Source organism: Pseudophryne corroboree, chromosome 7, assembly GCF_028390025.1.
Source record: "Pseudophryne corroboree isolate aPseCor3 chromosome 7, aPseCor3.hap2, whole genome shotgun sequence".
Taxonomy (NCBI): Eukaryota; Metazoa; Chordata; class Amphibia; order Anura; family Myobatrachidae; genus Pseudophryne; species Pseudophryne corroboree.
The window spans coordinates 360,108,647-360,134,421 of NC_086450.1; the positions used below are offsets into that span (position 1 = coordinate 360,108,647).

The 25,775-nt window shown below is 44.6% G+C and overlaps 1 protein-coding gene across 1 annotated transcript in view; it reads left to right on the top strand.

Moving 5' to 3' along the window:
- The window catches only part of CYTH3 (cytohesin 3), a 262,694-nt gene that overhangs the window by 72,096 nt on the left and 164,823 nt on the right, over positions 1 to 25,775 (top strand). The window contains exon 2 of the mRNA XM_063934469.1: positions 21,045 to 21,127. Coding sequence (XP_063790539.1) covers positions 21,045 to 21,127 — 83 coding nt within the window. The remainder of the gene's footprint in view (positions 1 to 21,044; positions 21,128 to 25,775) is intronic.

The window sequence follows — 25,775 nt, forward strand, 5'->3', positions numbered from 1 at the left end:
CTCAGCTGCTTGACACGTATGTTGATATGTTTGCCGCTAACAGCCTTCCTCCCTCAATGTCCGAGGCGATTCTCATAATGCTTCCAAAACCTGGTAAGGACCCCAAGCTGTTGGAGTCCTACAGGCCGATCTCACTTATCCCCACCGATGCCAAGATCCTGGCGAAAATTCTTGCGGTCCGGCTCAACCTAGTAATTGAATCTATAATTCATCCGGATCAAACCAGCTTCATGCCTGGGAAATCCACATCCATTAATCTGCGCAGGCTGTACACTATTTTGCAGGCTCCTCATGACTTCCCCTCGGACGCGGCTGTGGTCTCACTGGATGCAGCCAAGGCATTTGACAGCGTTGAGTGGCCTTACCTGTGGGGAGTCATGAGGAACTTGGGCTTTGGCCCAAACTTTATACAATGGATCAAATTGCTATACCAGAATCCACGCGCCAGGGTCCTGGTGAACGGCTACATTTCCTCCTCCTTCCCTTTGACACGGGGCACCAGACAGGGATGCCCCCTCTCTCCTGCCCTGTTTGCCATAGCCATAGAGCCCCTGGCTTGCTTGATCAGATCGCACCCGGACATTGGGGGAATAGATACGGATTCCTGCACTGATAAAATAGCCCTTTATGCGGATGACTTGCTGTTATTCCTTCGAGACTACGCGGTGGAGATGCCCACTGTGTTGCGGGTCATTGAGACCTTTGGTGGGTATTCGGGTCTCCGCATAAACTGGTCCAAATCGTTTATTATGCCCATTATAGGCTCCCTCCCTCAGGTTCCGAAAATATCCCTACCGCTGTGTTGGACAGTCCAGTTTAAGTACCTCGGGATCCTAATTACCAACAACCCATCAGACTTTGTGCCCTTAAACCTTGACCCTCTTGTACAGACAGTAGTGCGCAAATCGAGAGCTTGGTGTAAGCTTCCACTGACAATGACGGGCAGGGTCGGCCTCATTAAAATGGTAGTTTTGCCTAAACTATTGTATGTTCTCTTGCAGTCCCCTGTATACATCTTTCCAGCCTTCTTCAGGAAATTAAATAGTGTCCTGACGTCCTTGATATGGGCCAATAAAAGATCTAGAATAAAATTAACCTCCCTTACCAGACAAAAAAGGGACGGCGGCTTGGCCTTGCCCCACTTCCAACTGTATTACTATGCTGCTCAGCTATCACATATCGGTATGTGGCTTCGAGGAGGGGAGGGGACTGGACTGGGTTGGGCATTCCTTCGGTGCTATTACCCGGATCTTTCCCCGACACAGGTCCTGGTGGGGGGAAACCCTTCTAGATTCTCACCTCCTATTGTCTTTCAGGCTATGAAAATATGGCTAGCATTGAAGGGCCTGCTTGGGTACGAGGGTATGGACCCGGACACTCCCCTATGGCAATCCACATTGCTTAGCGAACTGGGGTCTCTAGAGGGCGGGGAGGTGTGGGCTCCATATTCGATAGTCTCACTGTCCCAGTTATATAGTGATGGTTCATTGAAATCGTTTCAGCAATTAAAGGAGGAGTTTGGACTCCCGAACACTCACTTTTACAGATTTTTACAGCTCAGACACGCCTTGCAGGCGCAGTTCGGAGATTCTCCCCCGGCGCTCCTCCCCTTCCCCATAAAAACATTTCTACATTCACTGGGTCGAGTCAAGGTGATTTCATTCACCTACTCATACCTTCTTCAAACAATACATGCAGACCCGCTCTCGAATCTTCGGGAGAACTGGGAGTGTGACTTGGGTCCCATAGACGGGGAAGACTGGGAGGGCGCTCTGGGCAATCCGAGCCAGGTTACCAAATCGCTGCGGTTTCAGCAGATACAGCTTTTCATTCTGCATAGATCATACATGACGCCGAGTAGGCTGGCCAGATTTAGGTCTGATAGTGCTGATGTTTGCCCCAAGTGCGGGGCTGCCGGAGGCACATTCTGGCACCTCGTATGGGAATGCCCGTTGCTGCAGGTGTTCTGGGCTGGGGTCGGGTCGATTCTGGAACATACGGGGATACCGAGAGGTTTGCTGACCCCGAGATTTTGTATTTTGGGGGTGGGCGATTCTGACTCAGGGTCCCGATGGGAAAGCATGTATGCCCGCAGTGTGTGCGCTCTTGCAAAGGTGTGTATTGCGTGGACATGGATGGCCCCGCGTCCTCCCACGATACCTGCTTTCAAAAGATTGGTAAACGATACTCTATTAAAAGAACGCTATGTATATATGAAATATAATGCCCTTACCAAATACGAGAAGATATGGTCTCCCTGGATCAATTCCACATACTCCTCCCTTGCCCTTCAGATTTAGAGGGCACCGGCTTCCGCTGCGGAGCGTTAATTCGGCCCTGGGGCGCTGGGCCGAGCCTTTACCTCCCCTTTAACGTAGTTGTTTAACTATCTAGCTGCCACACCGCACCATGCACACCTTGGCTTGATTAGGCTTGAGTTATTTTTTTTAGAGGGTTCTGTTTGGGGGTAGTGGGGTTGTGGGCTATATAAGGCCTACTAGACGGGGTAATTACAATAAAGGTTTGGGGAGAAAATATCTAAAATGATAAGTATGTGAATCATGATTTGTTTACAGACTTCAGAAAATATGTATATTGTGGGAAGACTGCACGGGAATAGCAATACGGGGAATGTCATTCGTATATGTATACCCTTGGAAAAACGTATGACTCTGAATATCGTGTAACTCTAATTGTGCTTCCCAGCATACACTGAAATGTCTGTATCTTTAATATGCTGTTGAATAAAAAATTACTCTATTTAAAAAAAAAACAAAAACGGTTGAATTCCAGCCGGAATTCGACTGCAATTGCATATACCCCTAGGAGTGTTAGGAACCCACCTGATGAGTTCATCTGGCCATGGTAGCTGTGCCCATATTGTTGGCCACAAAATATGCTAAGAACCTCAATTTTTCTCTGTTAACTTGCAGAGTTTATTATTATTATTCTATTTATCAATGTTCTTAGTGTTTAGAGTGTTTACCTGCATTTTCTCTTTCTTTTGTGTGTCACTACAAGTCTGTCATGGTAGAACCTCTTAGGGCTGCATGCGACAGGAGGGATGAAGGCGAGAAGGTGGTTACAGACTGATGGTTAGACGTGGAAGGAGCAGGGTCCACCAGCAGCATACCCTCAATTACATAGTGTTATGATGCTGCTGCTGTCGAACTGATTGTGAGGTTGATATCAGTGGGAGCAAAATGGTTTAAATGAACCTCAGGTTAATGTGCCTAATTCAGATCTGATTGCTGCTGTGCGTTTTCGCACAGCGGGCGATCAGATCCGAACTGCGCATGCATATGCACTGCAATGCATGCGCATCGGACGGTTGCAACGGGCATCGGTGGGAAGAGGCCGTTTGTTGGTGGCAACTGACCGTTTTCAGGGAGTGTCTGGAAAAACGCAGGCGGGCTCAAGCGTTTTCAGGGAGGGTGTCTGACGTCCGCTTTGGCCCCGATCAGCAGGATTCAATCGCACTGGAAGAGTAAGTCCTGGGCTGCGCAGAGACTGCAAAAAATCAGTTTGTGCAGCTCTGCTACACATGCGATCGCACACTTGCACAGCAAAAATACACTCCCCCTGTAGGCGGCGACTATCTGATCACAGGGCAGCAAAAAAACGCAGGTGTAAATTAGGCCAAATGGTCTTAAAATAGATGATGCATTATTCTGTTGTGCTTCTATTTTAGAAGCGCTCCTGATTAGAGTGCTTGGGTGGCAGACCTTTGGTCTGTCGATTTTATTAGATCACTGAGCTGTTTCCCATACATCACACTGTGAAAGCTCGGCCAACACAACAACGTTTGTGTGTCTCGCATTGGTGGGAAATAAGGAAGGGATATCTGTGGCTGGGAAGCAGCTTTAAAAACACATGTGGGTGGATTTCCAGCAGGGATTGTAATAGGAAGGAAACGCAGACACACAAACAGCAATTGTACATTCCCAGTAATTTAATCTTGTGATTTTGTGAAGCTCATACATTGGGTTGCAGTGCAGTTCATTTGTTATATTGTTTCTGGGTTTTAATTATAACTGTAGGCCGCTGGGAAATGTCATAATGTACAATTTATTCTCCTTTATGAAAATGTATTTCATCACACAGACACTGCCAAGTATGGTGACCATCAGATGGGCAGTGTTTGGGTTTGGCAATCTGTGATTGTCTTTCAAAAAATGTATAGCTGCAGAGGACAGTTCTGCTGGTCATGCAGTGGTCCCATACTTTGCACAAAACGTGTTTATGTGAGATGAAATATCCCTTTATGATGACATAACAAGGGATCTATATTCAGGTATATACAATGATGTCCATGACTAGTTGGCAAGCTATGAGGACTTTGATGGTGGCAGTGTCGTTAGTTAATTATATTTTTTATTAAGAAATCAAACACCCACACGTACATACAGGGATTCTTGTAGGAAACCATCAAACACCCACATATATATACTGGGATTCTCGTCGGAAACACAAATCATCAAATCATTTTATTCCAAAACTATTAATATTGATTCTTTTTATAGCCTACCCTAGTGATTTTCAGTTAAACCCCTTTTTTACCAAAACCTCCCGAGTCATTCAACACTGGTTTCAAGCCATGTCACTGCAGTGTGACACCCCATTTACACCGCAAACTGGACCTGGGTTAGTGCCAGGGCTCCCCTCTGCCGACGCTTGGAGATGACATCTGTAGCCTGACCATCAGGATCCTGGATCTTATGCATTAAATACAGTGTAATCGCGAGTGTGCACATAACCTTGCTGTGTGGGCTACGGAAGTCTGATTTTCTTTACACATGAGCATTTGACCTGGGAAATTGGCAGGTAAACCTGGGTAGTGTGAAAGGATCAATCCGGATTAATTGGCCTGGCTGTGCAACCCTGGTCATGTCCAAGGTTATTCTGGGTCCGAGCCGTATACACTGCGGTGTGAAAGGGGGGACCCGGGAGACTTGACCCGTCCGGTTATGTTTAAAAGGTGCTCATTGACCTTTACTTTTCACGAGTCATTTTTATGAGGCTGGAACATCCACTTTTAATGACTCCATCAGCTGCTTTAAAGTGCAAACACAAGTGCAGTGTTAAAGGCGATAACCCAGGAATAACCCTGGTCCAACGTGGGGTGTGAATGGAGTTTGAGTAGCCGTAACATGGGTTGACACAGTGTTCATTAACCTAGATCGGACCCAGGATTTAGGTCTGAATGGGTTGGGAATGAATTGCTGGCAGTTGGGATGACGGCAGTCAGAATATTGACCGCTGCATCCTGATGATCAGAATCCTGACAGGGGAAGGTAAGTATACTTACCTTCCCCCACTGGCCCCCTAACCTTAAATATCCCACCCCTGCAGCCTAACGCTAACCCACCTTCCCGCAGCCTAAACCTAACCCTCACCCCCTCCCCGCAGTGTAACCCTAATCCTACCTGGGGGGTGCCTAAACCTAACCCCCCCTCCCTGCAGCTTAAACCCAACCCACACTGGCCGCAGCCTAATACTAACCCTCCCCCCACAGCCTAAACCTAACCAGCCTCCTCCACCTCCTCGTTGGGCAGGTGGATGCTCGGTTGGGATCCCGGCGCCAGGCTGGTGACCCTTTTCAGGATGCTGGTGTCGCCATTCCAGAGTAGTGTATCCTGACCGGATCCCGTCTGAATGGGGTATAAGTGAGAACAAGTAATAGATTTTACCACCCCGCTCCAGTTCTTGAAAAGTAGAATGTGTTGTGTTGTCTGACATTACATTTGCAGCTGTCATAGTAAATGGCCAGACATTTCAAAATTGTTATCTTGGTTCACTTTTGCCATCATTTACACAAGTGATCTATACAGTTCCTGACCAGTGTACCCTGCCTTTCTCGGGTTCATAGGTGGTTCTGTTTAGACTCATCTTTTTAAACCTGATTTCAGCTAAAAGCAGTAGAAGCCACAGAAACACAATAAACCTTCGGGCTACTCCTTCCTGACTCCATAGTGACATTCAGACTACTTCCTGAGCAGATAAAAGAAAACTTCCGGACAACCGAGGCAACCCAAAGTGCAGTATTGGTCCCAGCCAGCAAAAACCATTTTCCATAGCAGATGTAGATTATATTAGATTAGATTGGCTTCATTACTGTTCTTCCAGAAGTTTTACTTATTTTTATCTAATAAACACTCATAGCGTCCTTTAGCAATCCTGTCCTGGCGGATGTGTAGGAAAAGTGAAATAGAGAGGGGATGATATAATTGCAGAAAACTACCTGTATGAGCTCCTCCTGCTGTCAGTGGTGTGCTCATATGTAACATATCGGGTACATTTGTGTATAGTAGCTGGAAACTGGCAAATCCCCCTGTATTGATGGGCATCTGTACCCTCCCCCCTACTCCTTTTCATTGAGATTTATATTGACCACTACATGTGATGTTCAGGAATGTTCTAGAGCCGTTTCGGTCAATGAAATGAGGTATCCCAGCGATGACGCAGGTTCCTTGTTGGATTTAATTCTCAAAATGGCTGCCTTTAGTGCATGACAGCTGCATATGTATTCTAATCCACAATGCAAGCCTCTCCGTTGTTCAGTAAGAGTTGCCGTGGTGGGTGAAGCTTGGCGGCTCAGAAGGGAAAGAACATGTCAGAGCGGAGAGCTACAGGTGACTGTACCACTGGCATCTGGGGGCAACCTTGTTGTCTGTTATTGCAAAAGGCAGTGGTTCCCAAAATTTCTTGAATCACGGCGCTCTAGAGTATCAGAATTATTTTTACGGCACCCCTAGGCCAAGAGTTTCTTATTGAGAAATTTAGAAAAAAATATTAAATTAAGTAAATGATGTTAATATGTCATCATTAGGTTCAGTTATGTGGTGAGGAACAATATTTGCTTCTGTTTGGCCACATATTCTATGATTGGCAGCCAAGCACTGGTTTTGCCTATTACATTGACAATAAATAGTTTGAATTGGTCCTGGACTACCAACCTGAGGCACCCCTGCAAGTGTCCCGTGGCACCCCAGGGTGCCATGGCACACCGTTTCAGAACCACTGGCACAAGGTCTCTCTAGCACTACTCACATCAACCAGACTCTTTGTTGTATAAAGTTTTCAATCTAAATCTAATGTTATTAAATGACCAATATTGTCTCATAATAAAGGATTTGTATGTTAAAACAGAACTACACTGTTGTCATGGTGGGCTATCCAGAACCGAACGCAGCCGCTCATCTGTACTCAGCAGCTGCATTCGGCAGGGCTGTGCACGTGCACCAGCTGCAGTGCGCGGCTCTACACCTTGCGGCCGCATCCAGCCGCAAGGTGGTTGACCAAAAATGACGCCCTGCCAGCACATCCGGGGCCAACCTCTAATCACGCAATTATATTGCAGACACATCATGAGGCGGTGCCACACACTTGCTGGGTGGCCTTACCCTGTACTGGGCGGCCCCCAGCATGTGAAGAGATGGACGCAAATCTTGCCTCTGAAAGCAAGATCTCATATTGAGAGTCGACAGCAACAGATTCCAAATGCAAATGTCACACCTGGAATCTACTCCAGATCTTTTACCTGCTTAATTGATGATGAAATAACGAGGGAATAGCCCACCCCTGTCTATGAAATAGCTTTTGAGTGGATTGTCCCATTACTTTTGGTCCCTTAAAAAGTGGGAGGCGCATATAGAAACCGTTGTAATTCCTACACCATTCACCTTATTTGGATGTAAGTACCCTCAAATTAAAGCGGAAAGTCTGCAGTTAAAGCACATCTTGTTTGTTTCATTTCAAATCCATTGTGGTGGTGTATAGAGTCCCAATATTTATGGACCTGACTGTATACCCTGGTTTTCTGTATATACCTTGTACTTGTCCTATATTGTCTCAAAGTAAGTGCTTTATTTCTTGTTTTGCTCACTTGTTTATGTGCTCTGTAATGGGCGATGCGGATCCCTTGTGGTGCTATATAAATAAAAGATTATAATAATAATAAAATGGTCTTCTGCAGTGAATGAAGAGCATTTTGATTTTCTCAGAGAAACTGAATAATAAAACCCTCTAGAAGATAATGAACTGAGATCTATTAAGTTTTGTCAACATCTTCAGTATTCGTATCTTCTCATTGCTTCTTTTTTACAGTCTTTAGTGCATCGGGTAATGATTGAGGTACAGTATATTGCTTCTAATTTGTGCAGCCCCCCCATTATATGTTTTATTGTAACTTATGTCCCTTATGTCCTGGCATGGTGCTAAACTACATTTATTGGCACATATGATGAGGATCATGTTAGGAGAGTGTCATGAGTGTCTTACAAAACTGCACTTTCCAGTAATAGAAATGCTGCAATTTGAAACTCCTGTAATAACAGACTGCATTTACAGGAAAACTGTCCAGCTTGTGTCTGCAAAACTAAGTGTTTTCACAGCAGAAGCACTTAGACTTAGAGACACCTCCCATGTGACAGGGAAACAGCTTTAATGGGAGCTGCAGAATGCCATCCTTTTCTGGGGTGGTATCTGCAGAATTCTAAAATGCTCGTGTGACACTAGCTTCAGATGCTCGAGTGTAGCGATCACGTTCTTTGGCATTAATTCTAAACAGTCGATGACTGTTTAGCTTCGTCAAATAGATAATTGCACTCTGCATTTAAAACCACTGTCGGTAGACAATGCCGAGCACATACATCATTTACAAGCTGTGTAGCGTTTGAACTAATTCTTGAAGAAAGTATTATTGTTATAAGACTAAAGTTATTGATCTAGTAAGTCCACTGAAGAACAATGGTATATATTGCTACCTAACCGCACTGGGGTCGAGCAATTCTATTGCAACTACAGATTAGTAGAACATACAAACTGCAGACAGATATCACCGTAGCTTAAACTGAACCCATGGGGTATATTTACTAAAGTGTGGGTTTTCATAAGTGGAGAAGTTGCTCAAAGCAACCAATCTGATTCTATAGGACAGTACACACTAGAGAGATGTGTGCTGAGCGATCTGTCACAGACCGCTCAGCACATATATCTCCCCCCGCTCAGCACAGCGCGATGTGTGCTGACCGAGGGGGGGGGCGCGCTCATTTCACCCAGCGAGTGAAATGAGCGATGTGCTAGGTTGTGCCTGCATGCAGGCCAATCTAGCACCGGCGATAGCTACGCACGGGGCTGCGCATCGCTATCGCTGGGGGACATAAACAGAAGGGATCCATGCTTAAAATCTAAGCAATCTAGTCAGATTGCTTAGATTTTAAGTACGGATCTCTCCATGTGTACCCCCCATAACTATTGTCTTCTAGAAGGTGATGGATAACTAATAAGTGGAATCTAATTGGTTGCTATGGACAATAGTTTAACTTCTACCCGCACTTAAAGGCCAGTACTCACGGCCCGATGCTGGAGAGATGTGTGCTGAGCGGTTCGCTCAGCACACATCTCTCCCGGCGCTCAGCACAGCGCGATCTGTGCTGAGCGTGCGGGGGGAGACGGGGGGGCCGCTCACTTCACCCAGCAGGTGAAGTGAGCGACCCGCTAGATTGGCCTGCATGCAGGCCAATCTAGCAGCAGCTATAGCGATGCGCGGGGCTGCGCATCGCTATCGCTGTTAGGGCTACACACGGAGCGATCTTGCTGAAAATCTAAGCAATCTAGTCAGATTGCTTAGATTATCGCTCCGTGTGTACCCCCCTTAAGTAAATGTACCCCATGGTCCCTACACTGTAAGGCAGCAGATATACTGTAAGTACAAGTCTGCATGCTGACAAATGTCTTCATTTACGCACGCAGCGTGGGTGCAATTACGCCAGAGTTGCGTTCAGCTCTGCATATTCCCTTATATACAAGCCTAGGCTGTCAGTTCGGGAATTAGCAATAATCAGTGCTTCAGTTTAATAGAAAAATTTATTGGTTTTTCCATAGTCAATGGTTTTTGAAAATCTCATCATAATTACACCATTTAAGCACTGAAATATAACAGGGGCATTATAAAAAAAAACAGCGCACAGGGATATAGTGCTGTTGCCTGAAGCTGGACTACATTTTTTAAATATTCAGCTCAGGGTACATTATTAGAGTGTATATAAGCAGGTCGTAGTGTTATGTTATTTTTTTTACATTTTTTTTTTATTCCTTTGTAGTAACATACTTTGATAGTGTTACTGTAACACTATCAAAGTAAAAGCGCATACATTTTGGGCGTTTGCATACTGTACATACAGAGTTGCTGTACTGCATTATATAGCGTCTTGCTTTTTCTTTTCTTATCATTAATTCCATTATGCTAACAAATGAGCCTTCGTCTTACATTTGCATCTCCCGTAGATCAATGGTGTGTAGGAGAGAACACTGTGTGTTGGTGGAAGCACTGATTGTTTCTCTATCGTCCTAAGTGGATGCTGGGGTTCCTGAAAGGACCATGGGGAATAGCGGCTCCGCAGGAGACAGGGCACAAAAAAGTAAAGCTTTTACCAGATCAGGTGGTGTGCACTGGCTCCTCCCCCTATGACCCTCCTCCAGACTCCAGTTAGATTTTGTGCCCGAACGAGAAGGGTGCAATCTAGGTGGCTCTCCTAAAGAGCTGCTTAGAGAAAGTTTAGCTTAGGTTTTTTACTTTACAGTGAGTCCTGCTGGCAACAGGATCACTGCAACGAGGGACTTAGGGGAGAAGTAGTGAACTCACCTGCGTGCAGAGTGGATTTGCTGCTTGGCTACTGGACACTAGCTCCAGAGGGACGATCACAGGTACAGCCTGGATGGTCACCGGAGCCGCGCCGCCGGCCCCCTTGCAGACGCTGAAGAGAGAAGAGGTCCAAAATCGGCGGCTGAAGACTCCTGAGTCTTCATAAAGGTAGCGCACAGCACTGCAGCTGTGCGCCATTTTCCTCTCAGCACACTTCACACAACAGTCACTGAGGGTGCAGAGCGCTGGGGGGGGCGCTCTGAGAGGCAAATAAAAACCTTATTAGAGGCAAAAAAATACCTCACATATAGCCCACAGAGGCTATATGGAGATATTTAACCCCTGCCTAACTTCAAAAATAGCGGGAGACGAGCCCGCCGAAAAAGGGGCGGGGCCTATCTCCTCAGCACACAGCGCCATTTTCTCTCACAGAAAAGCTGGAGAGAAGGCTCCCAGGCTCTCCCCTGCACTGCACTACAGAAACAGGGTTAAAACAGAGAGGGGGGGCACTGATTTTGGCGATATTGTATATATAAAAGATGCTATAAGGGAGAAACACTTATATAAGGTTGTCCCTATATAATTATAGCGTTTTTGGTGTGTGCTGGCAGACTCTCCCTCTGTCTCCCCAAAGGGCTAGTGGGTCCTGTCCTCTGTCAGAGCATTCCCGGTGTGTGTGCTGTGTGTCGGTACGTGTGTGTCGACATGTATGAGGACGATGTTGGTGAGGAGGCGGAGAAATTGCCTGTAATGGTGATGTCACTCTCTAGGGAGTCGACACCGGAATGGATGGCTTATTTAGAGAATTACGTGAGAATGTCAACACGCTGCAAGGTCGGTTGACGACATGAGACGGCCGACAATCTATTAGGACCGGTCCAGGCGTCTCAGAAACACCGTCAGGGGTTTTAAAAACGCCCATTTACCTCAGTCGGTCGACACAGACACAGACACGGACACTGAATACAGTGTCGACGGTGAATAAACAAACGTATTTCTCATTAGGGCCACACGTTAAGGGCAATGAAGGAGGTGTTACGTGTTTCTGATACTACAAGTACCACAAGAAAGGGTATTATGTGGGAGTGAAAAAACTACCTGTAGTTTTTCCTGAATCAGATAAAATAAAATGAAGTGTGTGATGATGCGTAGGGTTACCCCGATAGCAAATATTGGCGTTATACCCTTTCCCGCCAGAAATTAGAGTACGTTGGGAAACACCCCTTAGGGTGATAAGGCGCTCACACGCTTATCAAGTGGCGTTACCGTCTCCAGATACGGCCGCCCTCAAGGAGCCAGCTGATAGGAAGCTGGAAAAATATCCTAACAAGTATATACACACATACGGTGGTTATACTGCGACCAGCGATCGCCATCAGCCTGGAGATGCAGTGCTGGGTTGGCTTGGTCGGATTCCCTGACTGAAAATATTTTATTCATGTAGAGCATTTAATAGGATGCTTTCTATATATATGTATGTGAGATGCACAGAGGGATATTTGCTCTCTGGCATCAAGATAAGTGCGTTGTCCATATCTCCCAGAAGATGTCAGGGACACGACAGTGGTCAGGTGATACAGATCCCATACGGCAGATGGAAGTATTGCTGTATAAAGGGAAGGAGTTATTTGGGGGTCGGTCCATCGGACCTGGGGACCACAGCAACAGCTGGGAAATCCAACCTTTTTTACCCCAAGTTACATCTCAGCTAAAAAAGACACCGTCTTTTCAGCCTCAATCTTTCCTTTCCCATGAGGGCATGCAGGCAAAAGGCCAGTCATATCTGCCCAGACATAGAGGTAAGGGAAGTAGACTGCAGCAGGCAGCCCTTTCCCAGGAAAAGAAGCCCTCCACCGCGTCTGCCAAGTCCTCAGCATGACGCTGGGGCCGTGCAAGCGGACTCAAGGTGGGGGGGTAGTCTCAAGAGTCTCAGGGCGCAGTGGGATCACTCGCAAGTTGACCCCTAGATCGTACGAGTATTATCCCAGGGGTAAAGATTGGAGAGTCGAGACATCTTCTCCTCGCAGGTTCCTGAAGTCTGCTTTACCAACGGCTCCCTCCGACAGGGAGGCAGCATTGGAAACAATTCACAAGCTGTATATCCAGCAGGTGATAATCAAAGTACCCCTCCTACGACAAGGAAAAGGGTATTATTTTTCCACACTATATTGTGGTACTGAAGCCAGACGGCTTGGTGACACATAGTCTAAATCTAAAATGTTTTGAACACTTACATAAAAGGTTCAAATCGAGATAAAGTCACTCAGAGCAGTGATAGCGAACCGGAAAAAAGGGGACTATATGGTGTCCCTGGACATCAAGGATTACCTCCATGTCCAAATTTTGTCCTTCTCATCAAGGGTACCTCTGGTTCGTGGTACAGAACTGTCAATATCAGTTTCAGACGATGCCGTTTGAATTATCCACGGCACCCCGGGCCTTTTTACCAAGGTAATGGCCGAAATAGATGTTTCTTCAAAGAAAAAAGGCATCTAAATTATCCCTTACTTGCACGACCTAAAAAGGGCAAGTTCCAGAGAACAGTTGGAGGTCGGAAGAGCACTATCTAAAGTAGTTCTTCGACGGCACGACTGGATTCTAAATATTCCAAGAATCGCAGCTGTTTTCCGACGATACGTCTGCTGTTCCTAGGGATGACTCTGGACACGGTTCAGAAAAAGGTTTTTCTTCCCGAGGAAAAAGCCAAGGAGTTATCCGACCTGTCAGGAACCTCCTAAAACCAGGAAAGGTGTCTGTACATCAATGCACAAGAGTCCTGGGAAAAATGGTGGCTTTTTACGAAGCAATTCCATTCGGCAGATTCCATGCAAGAATTTTCCAAAGGGATCTGTTGGACAAATGGTCAGGGTCGCATCCTCAGATGCACCTGCGAATAACCCTGTCGCCAAGGACAAGGGTATATCTTCTGTGGTGGTTGCAAAAGGCTCATCTATTGGAGGGCCGCAGATTCGGCATACAGGATTTGATCCTGGTGACCACGGACGCCAGCCTGAGAGGTTGGGGAGCAGTCACACAAGGAAGAAACTTCCAGGGGGTATGGACGAACCTGGAAAAGTCTCTTCACATAAACATTCTGGTACTAAGAGCAATCTAAAATGCTCTAAGCCAGGCGGAACCACTCCTGCAAGGAAAACCGGTGTTGATTCAGTCGGACAACATCACGGCGGTCGCCCATGTAAGTGAGTTTGTAACAGCAGCAGGTGAGTATTCTCTATCTATCCATATAGGGATTGTAATATTGTGGGAAAAAGGAGTGAGAATTTGGCTGTGTTTGTCTCTGTGCTTTCACTTGTGCTGTCTTAGAGTGTGAAGAGAAACTAGGAGGAGGAGTGGCTGAATCTAGGTGTGAAGTGATTAGGAGGAGGGGCTGAATAGAACAGCTACCTGAGGAGAAACTATATAAACAGTGACCAGACTCTGTGAGCTGTGCTCTTGTGAGAGGCGTGCATTATAAAGTGAGGCTTGGCTTATTAAGTGAGTTTGTAACAGCAGCAGGTGAGTTAGAATACAGCAACAGGTGAGTTTTAAAATACACCAAGTAACACACAAATTTGAAATACCATTCACATCTGATACAATGTTTGGCCTTGTGCAGTGCAATGGATGTAAAGCATTTGTTTGGAAAGAGGCAGCGTGGAGACTCAGCTGCTGTCCAATCTGTGAGCAATTTTCTCTGCTGAAGGAGGAGATAGCAAAACTGCATGCTGAGATTTGTAAGATGTCTGTGTCTTTGAAGCCTCCACTGCCTCAGAGAGCCACCAGAAGACATTCTGCCTGGACTACTGTGGGCTCTCAAGGGCAGAGGTTTCCAGAGGGACACAGACACCTCCCGCAAGCGGTGACACTGCAAAACTCGTATGCTACTCTTGCAGGGCTGGAAGATACAACTAATAGAGGCACTACAGAACAGGAGGATATGGGGACATCTACCAACCATAGGAACAGGAAATGGAACAGGAAAATTGAATCTCCAAAAAGGACTGCACTTCTTTTGGGAGATTCCATTATTAGAGGAATACATCTGGGAAATGCAAATGAAGTAGAGAAACAAGTAAGGTGCTTACCTGGAGCCACAGCTCCAAGGGATAAAGAGCGCATGCTAAGAATTGTGAAGGCAGCAAGAAAAGATGGGGAGGTGGATGTCATTGTCCACCTAGGGACAAATGACCTGGCAAATGCAGAACTCATTGCTGTAAAAGATGAATTTAGGAAGTTAGGGACTGCTCTGAAGCAGGTGGCAACCACTGTATCTTTTTCAGAAGTATTGCCAGTACACAGAGGGGAAGACAGAACTCATTGCATCAGAAACTTCAATGTTTGGCTAAGGACATGGTGCAATGAGGAGAGATTTGGATTTATAGGCCATAGTCACACCATCTGGCAAGATAGGAGCTTATACAAAAGTGACGGCCTGCACCCATCTTCAACGGGAACGAAAATACTAACTGAACAGTTTGGATGCTTCATCAAGAGCTATTTAAACTAACAAAGGGGGGCAGTGAACCAAATAGGAATAAAGAAATCTGCTCCCCCAACACAGAGGTATTGTTTCTGCAGGCAAAGGGAATAGGAAGCATATCCACAGCAACAGAAGATAATTCAGAACAAAACCAAATAAAAATAGGCAGAGAGAAGAACATAGCTAGGAACAGAAAAAGCACAAACAAAACTCTAAAAGCTATGTGTGCAAATGCTAGGAGCTTAGGAAATAAAATCCCAGAACTAACTGCAATAATGACAAGGGATGATCTAGACATTGTGGCAATTACAGAGTCATGGTACAATGAAAATCATGACTGGGACATAGCTATACCGGGATATACTTTGTTTAGGAAGGACAGAATTGGAAAAATCGGGGGAGGGGTAGCAATGTATGTAAAAAATGCCATAAATACTACATTAATACAAAGTATTGAAGAAAAAACTGAGGCCCTTTGGGTGACCATAGAAACAGGGGAAAAGTTGATTATTCGTATTGGCGTGATATACAGGCCACCAGGTCAGGAAGAGGAACTTGACAAGAACCTATTGCAGGACATAACTAAAATGGCATTAAAAGGAGAGGTAATAATCATGGGAGACTTTAATCTTCCTGATGTAAACTGGGAGGTGTCTGTTGCTAGTTCCACTAGAAGTAGGAACATTTTAAATTCCCTTCAGGGAGCATCCCTCCACCAATTGGTGAGGGAGCCCACTCGGAAAGACGCAATATTAGACTTAATACTTACAAATGGAGACAGATTATCAGACGTAAAAGTGGGTGAAAACCTCGGATCCAGTGATCATCAAGCAGTATGGTTCAGCATTAAGACAGAGACTGACTCGTCCCATACAAAAACAAAGGTGTTGGATTTTAGGAAGGCTGATTTTGTAGGGATGGGAAAATGTGTAAGCGATTCTTTGGCAGAGTGGAGGAACTTGGAAACAGTGCAGGAGAGGTGGAAAACATTCAAATGTGCAATATTGAAGGCAACAGACCTTTGTATCAAAACTGTTAGGAAAAACACAAGGAAAAGGAAGCCAGTGTGGTTTGCAAAAGAAGTAGCAAATATTGTGAGAGCAAAAAAGATGGCTTTTAGGAAATATAAGCAGACACAAAATAATGAAGACAAAAAGATATATCTTGTTAGACAGAAGGAGACAAAGAAGGTAATCAGATGTGCAAAGGCACAAGCTGAGGAGAAAATGGCCCAGTCAGTGGGTAAAGGAGGCAAAACTTTTTTTTAGGTATATAAGCGAAAAAAGAAAAACAAAAGGCGGAATTATAAAACTAAAGACGGACACTGGGAATCTTGTTGAGGGAGACAATTTAATAGCAGATCATCTTAATGATTATTTTTGCTCAGTATTTACTACTGAAAGAGAGGGGAAGGGGCCACAGTTAAGTTGCAGGGATATTCAGGAAAATGAAACAAGTACATTTACAGAGGAGAAGGTCCTAACAGAACTCTCAAAGCTGAAAGTGGACAAATCTATGGGGCCAGATGGGATACATCCAAGGATACTAAAAGAACTTAAAGAGGTGCTGGTAGCACCATTGACAGAATTATTCAACCAGTCATTAGCTACAGGAGAAATTCCAGGGGACTGGAAAAGAGCAAACGTAGTCCCACTGCACAAAAGTGGAAGCAAGGAAGAGGCAAACAACTACAGACCAGTGAGTCTTACATCAGTAGTAGGGAAATTGATGGAAACACTCTTAAAAGAAAGAGTTGTAGATCATCTCAAATCCGGCAATTTACTGGATCCCAAACAGCATGGATTCACTGGGGGAAGATCATGTCAAACAAATCTTATTGACTTTTTTGATTGTGTGACTAAAGTGATGGATAAAGGTGGAGCCATGGATATAGCTTATCTTGACTTTAGTAAGGCTTTTGACACAGTTCCACATCGCAGACTGCTAAATAAGCTTGAAAGTTTGGGATTGGATATTAGGATTATTGAATGGATAAGATCTTGGTTGAAGGATAGAAAACAGAGAGTTGTGGTAAATGGAGTGCATTCACAGGAGGGAAATGTTACCAGTGGAGTACCCCAGGGATCTGTACTTGGACCAGTGCTTTTCAATATCTTTATTGGTGACATTGCAAATGGGATTAAAGGGAAAGTATGCCTTTTTGCAGATGACACAAAGGTATGCAACAGGGTAGACACACCAAGTGGAGTAAAACAAATGATTGAGGATCTAGGTAGACTAGAGGAATGGTCAAGAGTCTGGCAATTACAGTTTAATGCCAAAAAATGCAAAATCATGCACTTGGGTCTCAAAAATCCTAAAGCTAAATACAGTATTAATGGCACTATACTGGAAACTACTGAGGAGGAAAGGGATCTAGGAGTCACTATTTCAGATGACTTAAAGGCAGGTAAGCAATGTAACAAGGCAATGAGGAAGGCTAGTCAGATGCTTGGCTGCATTGGGAGAGGAATCAGCAGCAGAAAGAAAGAAGTAATAATGCCACTGTATAGGTCATTGGTACGGCCTCATCTAGAATACTGTATTCAGTTCTGGAGGCCATATCTTCAAAAGGATATTAATACATTAGAAACTGTACAAAGGAGGGCAACTAAAATGGTGCATGGCCTACATCACAAAACATACCCAGAAAGACTAAGAAATCTCAATATGTATAGTTTGGAGCAGAGAAGAGAAAGGGGCGACATGATAGAAACTTTCAAATATATGAAGGGTTTTAACAAAGTCCAGGAGGGAAACATTCTCCAAATGAAGAGAAGCAATAGGACACGAGGACATGCACTGAGACTGGAGGGGGGGAGGTTCAGGGGAAATTTGCGGAAAAATTATTTCACAGAAAGGGTAGTGGACAAGTGGAATAGCCTCCCATCAGAGGTGGTAGAGGCTAAGACAGTAGAGCAATTTAAACATGCATGGGATAGACATAAGGATATCCTTACAAAGAAATAAGGATCAAATAAGGTTAGTGATAAAAAAAAAATAATATATAAAAAAAAAAAAAGGGGCAGACTAGATGGGCCAAGTGGTTCTTATCTGCCGACAAATTCTATGTTTCTATGTTTCTATGTAAACAGACAGGGCGGCACAAGAAGCAGGAGTGCAATGGCAGAAGCTGCCAAGATTCTTCGCTGGGCGGAGAATCACGTAATAGCACTGTCAGCAGTGTTCTTCCCGGGCGTGGACAACTGGGAAGCAGACTTCCTCAGCAGACACGATATTCACCCGGGAGAGGGGGGTCTTCATCCAGAAGTCTTCCACATGCTAATAAACTGTTGGGAAAGACCAATGGTAGACATGATGGCGTCTCGCCTCAACAAGAAACTGGACAAGTATTGCGCCAGGTCAAGAGATCCACAGGCAATAGCTGTGGACGCACTGGTAACACCTTGGGTGTACAAATCAGTATATGTGTTTCCTCCTCTGCCTCTCATACCAAAGGTATTGAAGATTATACGGTGAGGAGGAGTAAGAACAATACTAGTGGCTCCGGATTGGCCAAGAAGGACTTGGTACCCGGAACTTCAAGAGTTGGTCACGGACGACCCGTGCCCTCTACTTCGGAGAAGGGACCTGCTACAACAGGGTCCCTGTCCCTTTCAAGACTTACCGCGGCTGCGTTTGACGGCATGGCGGTTGAACGCCAGATCCTAAAAGGGAAAGGCATTCCAGAAGAAGTCATTCCTACCTTGATTAAGGCAAGGAAGGAAGTCACCGCGAAACATTATCACCGCATTTGGCGAAAATATGTCGCGTGGTGCGAGGATCGGAGTGTTCCGACGGAGGAATTTCAACTGGGTCGTTTCCTACATTTCCTACAATCAGGATTGTCTATGGGTCTCAAATTGAGATCTATTAAGGTTCAAATTTCGGCCCTGTCAATATTCTTCCAAAAAGAATTGGCCTCAGTTCCTGAGGTACAGACTTTTGTTAAAGGAGTACTGCATATACAGCCTCCTGTGGTGCCTCCGGTGGCACCGTGGGATCTAAAAGTAGTTTTAGATTTCCTCAAATCCCATTGGTTTGAACCATTGAAAAAGGTGGATTTTAAATATCTCACATGGAAAGTGACTATGTTACTGGCCCTGGCTTCCGCCAGGAGAGTATCTGAATTGGCGGCTTTATCTTATAAAAGCCCTTATCTAATCTTCCATTCGGATAGGGCAGAACTGAGGACTCGTCCGCATTTTCTCCCTAAGGTGGTATCAGCGTTTCACCTGAACCAACCTATTGTGGTGCCTGCGGCCACTGGCGACTTGGAGGACTCCAAGTTGTTGGACGTTGTCAGAGCCTTAAAAATATACATTTCAAGGACGGCTGAAGTCAGAAAATCTGACTCGCTGTTGATACTATATGCACCCAACAAGTTGGGTGCCCCTGCTTCTAAGCAGACGATTGCTCGTTGGATTTGTAACACAATTCAACTTGCTCATTCTGTGGCAGGCCTGCCACAGCCTAAATCTGTTAAGGCCCATTCCACAAGGAAGGTGGGCTCATCTTGGGCGGCTGCCCGAGGGGTCTCGGCATTACAATTCTGCCGAGCAGCTACGTGGTCGGGGGAAAACACGTTTGTAAAATTCTACAAATTTGATACCCTGGCAAAAGAGGACTTGGAATTCTCTCATTCGGTGCTGCAGAGTCATCCGCACTCTCCCGCCCGTTTGGGAGCTTTGGTATAATCCCCATGGTCCTTTCAGGAACCCCAGCATCCACTTAGGACGATAGAGAAAATAAGAATTTACTTACCGATAATTCTATTTCTCGGAGTCCGTAGTGGATGCTGGGCGCCCATCCCAAGTGCGGATTATCTGCAATACTGTACATAGTTATTGTTAACAAATTCGGGTTATATTGTTAAGGAGCCATCTTTAAGAGGCTCTTTCTGTTATCATACTGTTAACTGGGTTTAGATCACAAGTTGTACGGTGTGATTGGTGTGGCTGGTATGAGTCTTACCCGGGATTCAAATTGCCTCCCTTATTGTGTACGCTCGTCCGGGCACAGTACCTAACTGGAGTCTGGAGGAGGGTCATAGGGGGAGGAGCCAGTGCACACCACCTGATCTGGTAAAAGCTTTACTTTTTTGTGCCCTGTCTCCTGCGGAGCCGCTATTCCCCATGGTCCTTTCAGGAACCCCAGCATCCACTACGGACTCCGAGAAATAGAATTATCGGTAAGTAAATTCTTATTTTTGCATCTTTCATAGAGATTAGTCTGTAGTGGTTTACAGTCTCTGCATTAGAGCAGCTTCATGGGGTGGGCCTGTGTGCAGACAATCAGCTGATTGCTGGCTCCAGCAACAGATCAAAGGCCTACCCTGAGCTCCACTGGTTACAGAAGCCATCTCCGTCCCCAACGCCCATGTAATCATTTAACCTCCTGTGGGTGCTGAGTTTTTTTGTTGTTTTTTTGCATGCACTGGAACTATTGCAGGTAAAGCCTTGAATCTGCAGATGACATTCCTGAGACGCATACTGCTGCATTACCAGGAACTAATCCTTTTTCATAGGGGTTCCATTCTGTCTGTGTGATTCTGAAAGATGCTCCGTGTAAATGACCATTTTTGTGCTTTTTTTACATCACATCTGTGGCTGCTGTCACTGTGACCAGGCAATGAAACTGCTAAATTGAATTAGTCCGTCGTCATGGAGATGGAAGCTTTGCATGTGTAACATGTCAGTGTAGTACTGAAAGAAAATGAACGGGCGGATTTTAATTCTGAAAGTAGTGTAACATATGTAGCATTATATGTTTGCCAGCGGGTGTCATTGTGGTTTGGAAATGTTTTGTCACTTTCATATTAATAGAATCGTCTGGTTAGGAAGTGGTCTGATATATTTTTAGTGTTATTGTTTCTTCTGCACTTAGTTTTAAAATCTTTTTATCTATTTTTTTTTGCAGTGCCAGAAGACCTTTCATCTGAGGAGAGGGAGGAACTGTTGAATATAAGACGCAGAAAAAAGGAGCTTATAGATGACATTGAGGTAATTTTGAACGTTCTACACTGTCATTCCGTATTTATTCAAGAAGACTACAGGATGTGGCTATCCCCAGTCGTGACTGCATCATGAATACAGATTGATCTTTTCATGTAAAGCCAGATATAATATAAATGTCTAATCAAAAACATACAAATCTTTGGCGCTTAATACACTCATTTTGTGTATAGTAACCACTCCATGTGCGGCTATATGGCTCAACTCGTGCGGGTGGCACTAGTTCGGTCACACATCGTATTGTTAGAAACATTTATCAAATAACACGGCCAGATGAGTAAAGCTTGTGATGTAAGCAGCTAAATGGTCATGATCAAATCCGTACACAAATCCATACACATCATAGTTGCCTACCCTCCCTCATTCTGCAGGAGACTCCCTGAAATAGTAGCAATCTCCCTGACTCCCTGAATAGTCCAGCAATCTCCCTGATTGCACCATACCCCCATTATATAACTGTGACATTCTTGGGGAACAAATAAATCAGAGATATATACATTCAAATGGGGTCATCAGTGCCATTTCCATGCATTGGTTAAAAGGCACAATGATCCCTATGGCTACATGCATTTTAAATAAGGTTTCTCGTAGCCACTTACAGTATATGAAACCTCTTATACAATACAATACACAAAGAAATCCTGTGAAATATCAGTGTCTTTTCTTCAACAAGTAGATTTTACTAACTCTGTTGCTCATTCATATTTAGATATACTGTAAGTAATTTTTATGACCCGCCTCTCAGATGTAGCAGTACACGTCTGCCCTGATAGATGCTACTTTCACACTCTCCCTGAAATGCTCTTTCAAAAATAGGCAAGTATGATACACATCTCTTGTGCCAATACAAGCCAAACCCCCACCCGTCATGGCATACGTCATGCTTACTCACTTGAGTTACAGGGTCCCAGCTGTGGATATAAACGTTTTTGGTTCTCATAGTACAGGAGATTGCTGGAATATTTGACTAATAAGATGTGTGGGATCTTTTGTATCCAGCTGAGTGAAGGAATAGGTGGAACCACTCATCAGGGTAACACAAGTGGGTGTGTAGTCTGCTGAGAAAGCATCCAGAGACAAAATATGTGGTGTCTTTGTGCAGATTGCTTTTTGACTATGTTGCTGAAGGCTTCTTAAAATTAAGCAACTCCTCTAGGTGGACATTAATCATCTGAAATATGAAGACGAGTTCCTGTCTGTGGCATTTTACCAATAGGAAAGGATTGGACGCAGCTGGTTGTACTTGTAAGAGCATTATCCAGTAGTATATGTAAACTGGATAGTAGCGTTACAGGATGTAGTGCGATATACTGTAGTATCCCTTACTGTGCTCTGTCACGTTGGGACATAAATACAGTTAAATGCACATGCACTGACCCAACATTTAAAGAGTACCATTAGAAAACCTATAATTCTGCTACATCCCAGCTGCCCAGACAGGATCAGTGATGGATTTTTGCACAGGAACACGCAAGCACCATCTTGAACTTGATGTTTTTGCACCTGTCAATGTGAGACATTACAAAGCATGACATGTATAAGCACAGATGCTTTTTTTTTTGGGGCTTCATTTAAATATATTGATCTGAAGAGAATATCCAGTGAACTTTCAGACTCCTGACAGGAAAGAGGATTGCATAGACCAAGGCATTAATGAGAATTGCATTTTGTTGAGTATGTAAATTTATTTCCTCAATTGTAGACTTAGGGCCAAATGTAGTTAGCGGCAAATTGTGGTAAATTACCATGATTTACATTTTCGTGGCTTTGACAGCTTTTTTGTTGCGAAAACGGGATTAACGCAAAAATTCATACCAGCATTGAAAAGTGTAGGGCAATATGGGGACATCTGCCTATATCCCCCCAAAAAGATAAACTAACATAGGATAACGGTATAGAAGTTTATTGTTGGTCATTAATAGAAAGTGTTGTGGTACTTAAATTGGGTCAAATGACTGTTGTGTGCTTTAAAAAAAATGTGGAAAAAAATTATGGAAAGCAATGTTTTTTTCAGAAAAATAAGTGCTAAAATTAAATTCAGGGTACATTAAAATGAGTATAAGCATGTATATGTGTGTGTATGTATGTATTTGTGTGTATATATGTGTGTGTATGTATGTGTGTATATATATATATGTATATATATATATGTGTGTGTGTGTGTGTATATATATATATATATATATATATATATATATTATAATATATAATTTTAGTGGACTTTAAAAATAGAAAATTGGAAACAGAACGATTACTCCCACCTGCAAAATACACTTGTCACACTTATAAAACACCTCAGTATGTCTGTCTCATACCTTGTACCACAATTTCCATCATTTTGCACTTTTTCACACCAACAATGGCATGTTCTTCTTAACCAATTAAAAATAATTAAAAACTTCTAAGTGCCTAATTAGTCATTTAGGGGGGTGTCCCAGGGGTTCTGAACAAAATCACAACATTTTTAACTTAAAATAGGGATTTTTTCCAAGTTTATCACCTGCTCAGAGGTGGTAAATTGAAATTACAGTGAATCGGCCCATAGAGCATTATGCTAAGTAACAAACAACTTTGAATGCAGCCGGAACTATACAGACTGCACATGTACACTTTTCGTATGTACAAAAATCTGTCCACCAAGTGAATACATCTCTGTGCGCTTCAGTTTCCAAAAGGCCTCTCCTCATAATTATGCCTTGCGTGAACCTGCTGGAAGTGATGGCGTTGCTACAGTAATTTACATTATCATGACAGATGATCTCTAACCTAACTGTGGATTTAATATCTGTGGTTGCAGTTAATGCACTGGCGCTTCTATCATGGGTGCATTGTGTGCCCACACTGCACACATTGCACCCATATTTCTCTATCGTCCTAGTGGATGCTGGGGTTCCTGAAAGGACCATGGGGAATAGCGGCTCCGCAGGAGACAGGGCACAAAAAGTAAAGCTTTAGGATCAGGTGGTGTGCACTGGCTCCTCCCCCTATGACCCTCCTCCAAGCCTCAGTTAGATTTTTGTGCCCGGCCGAGAAGGGTGCAATCTAGGTGGCTCTCCTAAAGAGCTGCTTAGAAAAGTTTAGCTTAGGTTTTTTATTTTACAGTGAGTCCTGCTGGCAACAGGATCACTGCAACGAGGGACTTAGGGGAGAAGAAGTGAACTCACCTGCGTGCAGGATGGATTGGCTTCTTTGGCTACTGGACATTAGCTCCAGAGGGACGATCACAGGTACAGCCTGGATGGTCACCGGAGCCTCGCCGCCGGCCCCCTTGCAGATGCTGAAAAGAGAAGAAGGTCCAGAATCGGCGGCAGAAGACTCCTCAGTCTTCTTAAGGTAGCGCACAGCACTGCAGCTGTGCGCCATTGCTCTCAGCACACTTCACACGGCAGTCACTGAGGGTGCAGGGCGCTGGGAGGGGGGCGCCCTGGGAGGCAATGTAAACCTATTTTTTGGCAAAAAATACCTCACATATAGCCTCCGGGGGCTATATGGAGATATTTAACCCCTGCCAGAATCCGTTGAAGAGCGGGAGACGAGCCCGCCGAAAAAGGGGCGGGGCCTATCTCCACAGCACACAGCGCCATTTTCCCTCACAGAAAGGCTGGAGGGAAGGCTCCCAGGCTCTCCCCTGCACTGCACTACAGAAACAGGGTTAAAACAGAGAGGGGGGGCACTAATTTGGCGTTAGAAATATATAAAAAGATGCTATAAGGGAAAACACTTATATAAGGTTGTCCCTATATAATTATAGCGTTTTTTGGTGTGTGCTGGCAAACTCTCCCTCTGTCTCTCCAAAGGGCTAGTGGGTCCTGTCCTCTATCAGAGCATTCCCTGTGTGTGTGCTGTGTGTCGGTACGTGTGTGTCGACATGTATGAGGACGATGTTGGTGAGGAGGCGGAGCAATTGCCTGTAATGGTGATGTCACTCTCTAGGGAGTCGACACCGGAATGAATGGCTTATTTAGGGAATTACGTGATAATGTCAACACGCTGCAAGGTCGGTTGACGACATGAGACGGCCGACAAACAATTAGTACCGGTCCAGACGTCTCAAAAACACCGTCAGGGGTTTTAAAACGCCCGTTTACCTTAGTCGGTCGACACAGACACAGACACGGACACTGAATCCAGTGTCGACGGTGAATAAACAAACGTATTCCTTATTAGGGCCACACGTTAAGGGCAATGAAGGAGGGGTTACATATTTCTGATACTACAAGTACCACAAAAGAGGGTATTATGTGGGATGTGAAAAAACTACCTGTAGTTTTTCCTGAATCAGATAAATTAAATGAAGTGTGTGATGATGCGTGGGTTCCCCCCGATAGAAAATTATTGGCGGTATACCCTTCCCCGCCAGAAGTTAGGGCGCGTTGGGAAACACCCCTTAGGGTGGATAAGGCGCTCACACGCTTATCAAAACAAGTGGCGGTACCGTCTATAGATAGGGCCGTCCTCAAGGAACCAGCTGACAGGAGGCTGGAAAATATCATATAAAAGTATATACACACATACTGGTGTTATACTGCGACCAGCGATCGCCTCAGCCTGGATGTGCAGAGCTGGGGTGGCTTGGTCGGATTCCCTGACTAAAAATATTGATACCCTTGACAGGGACAGTATTTTATTGACTATA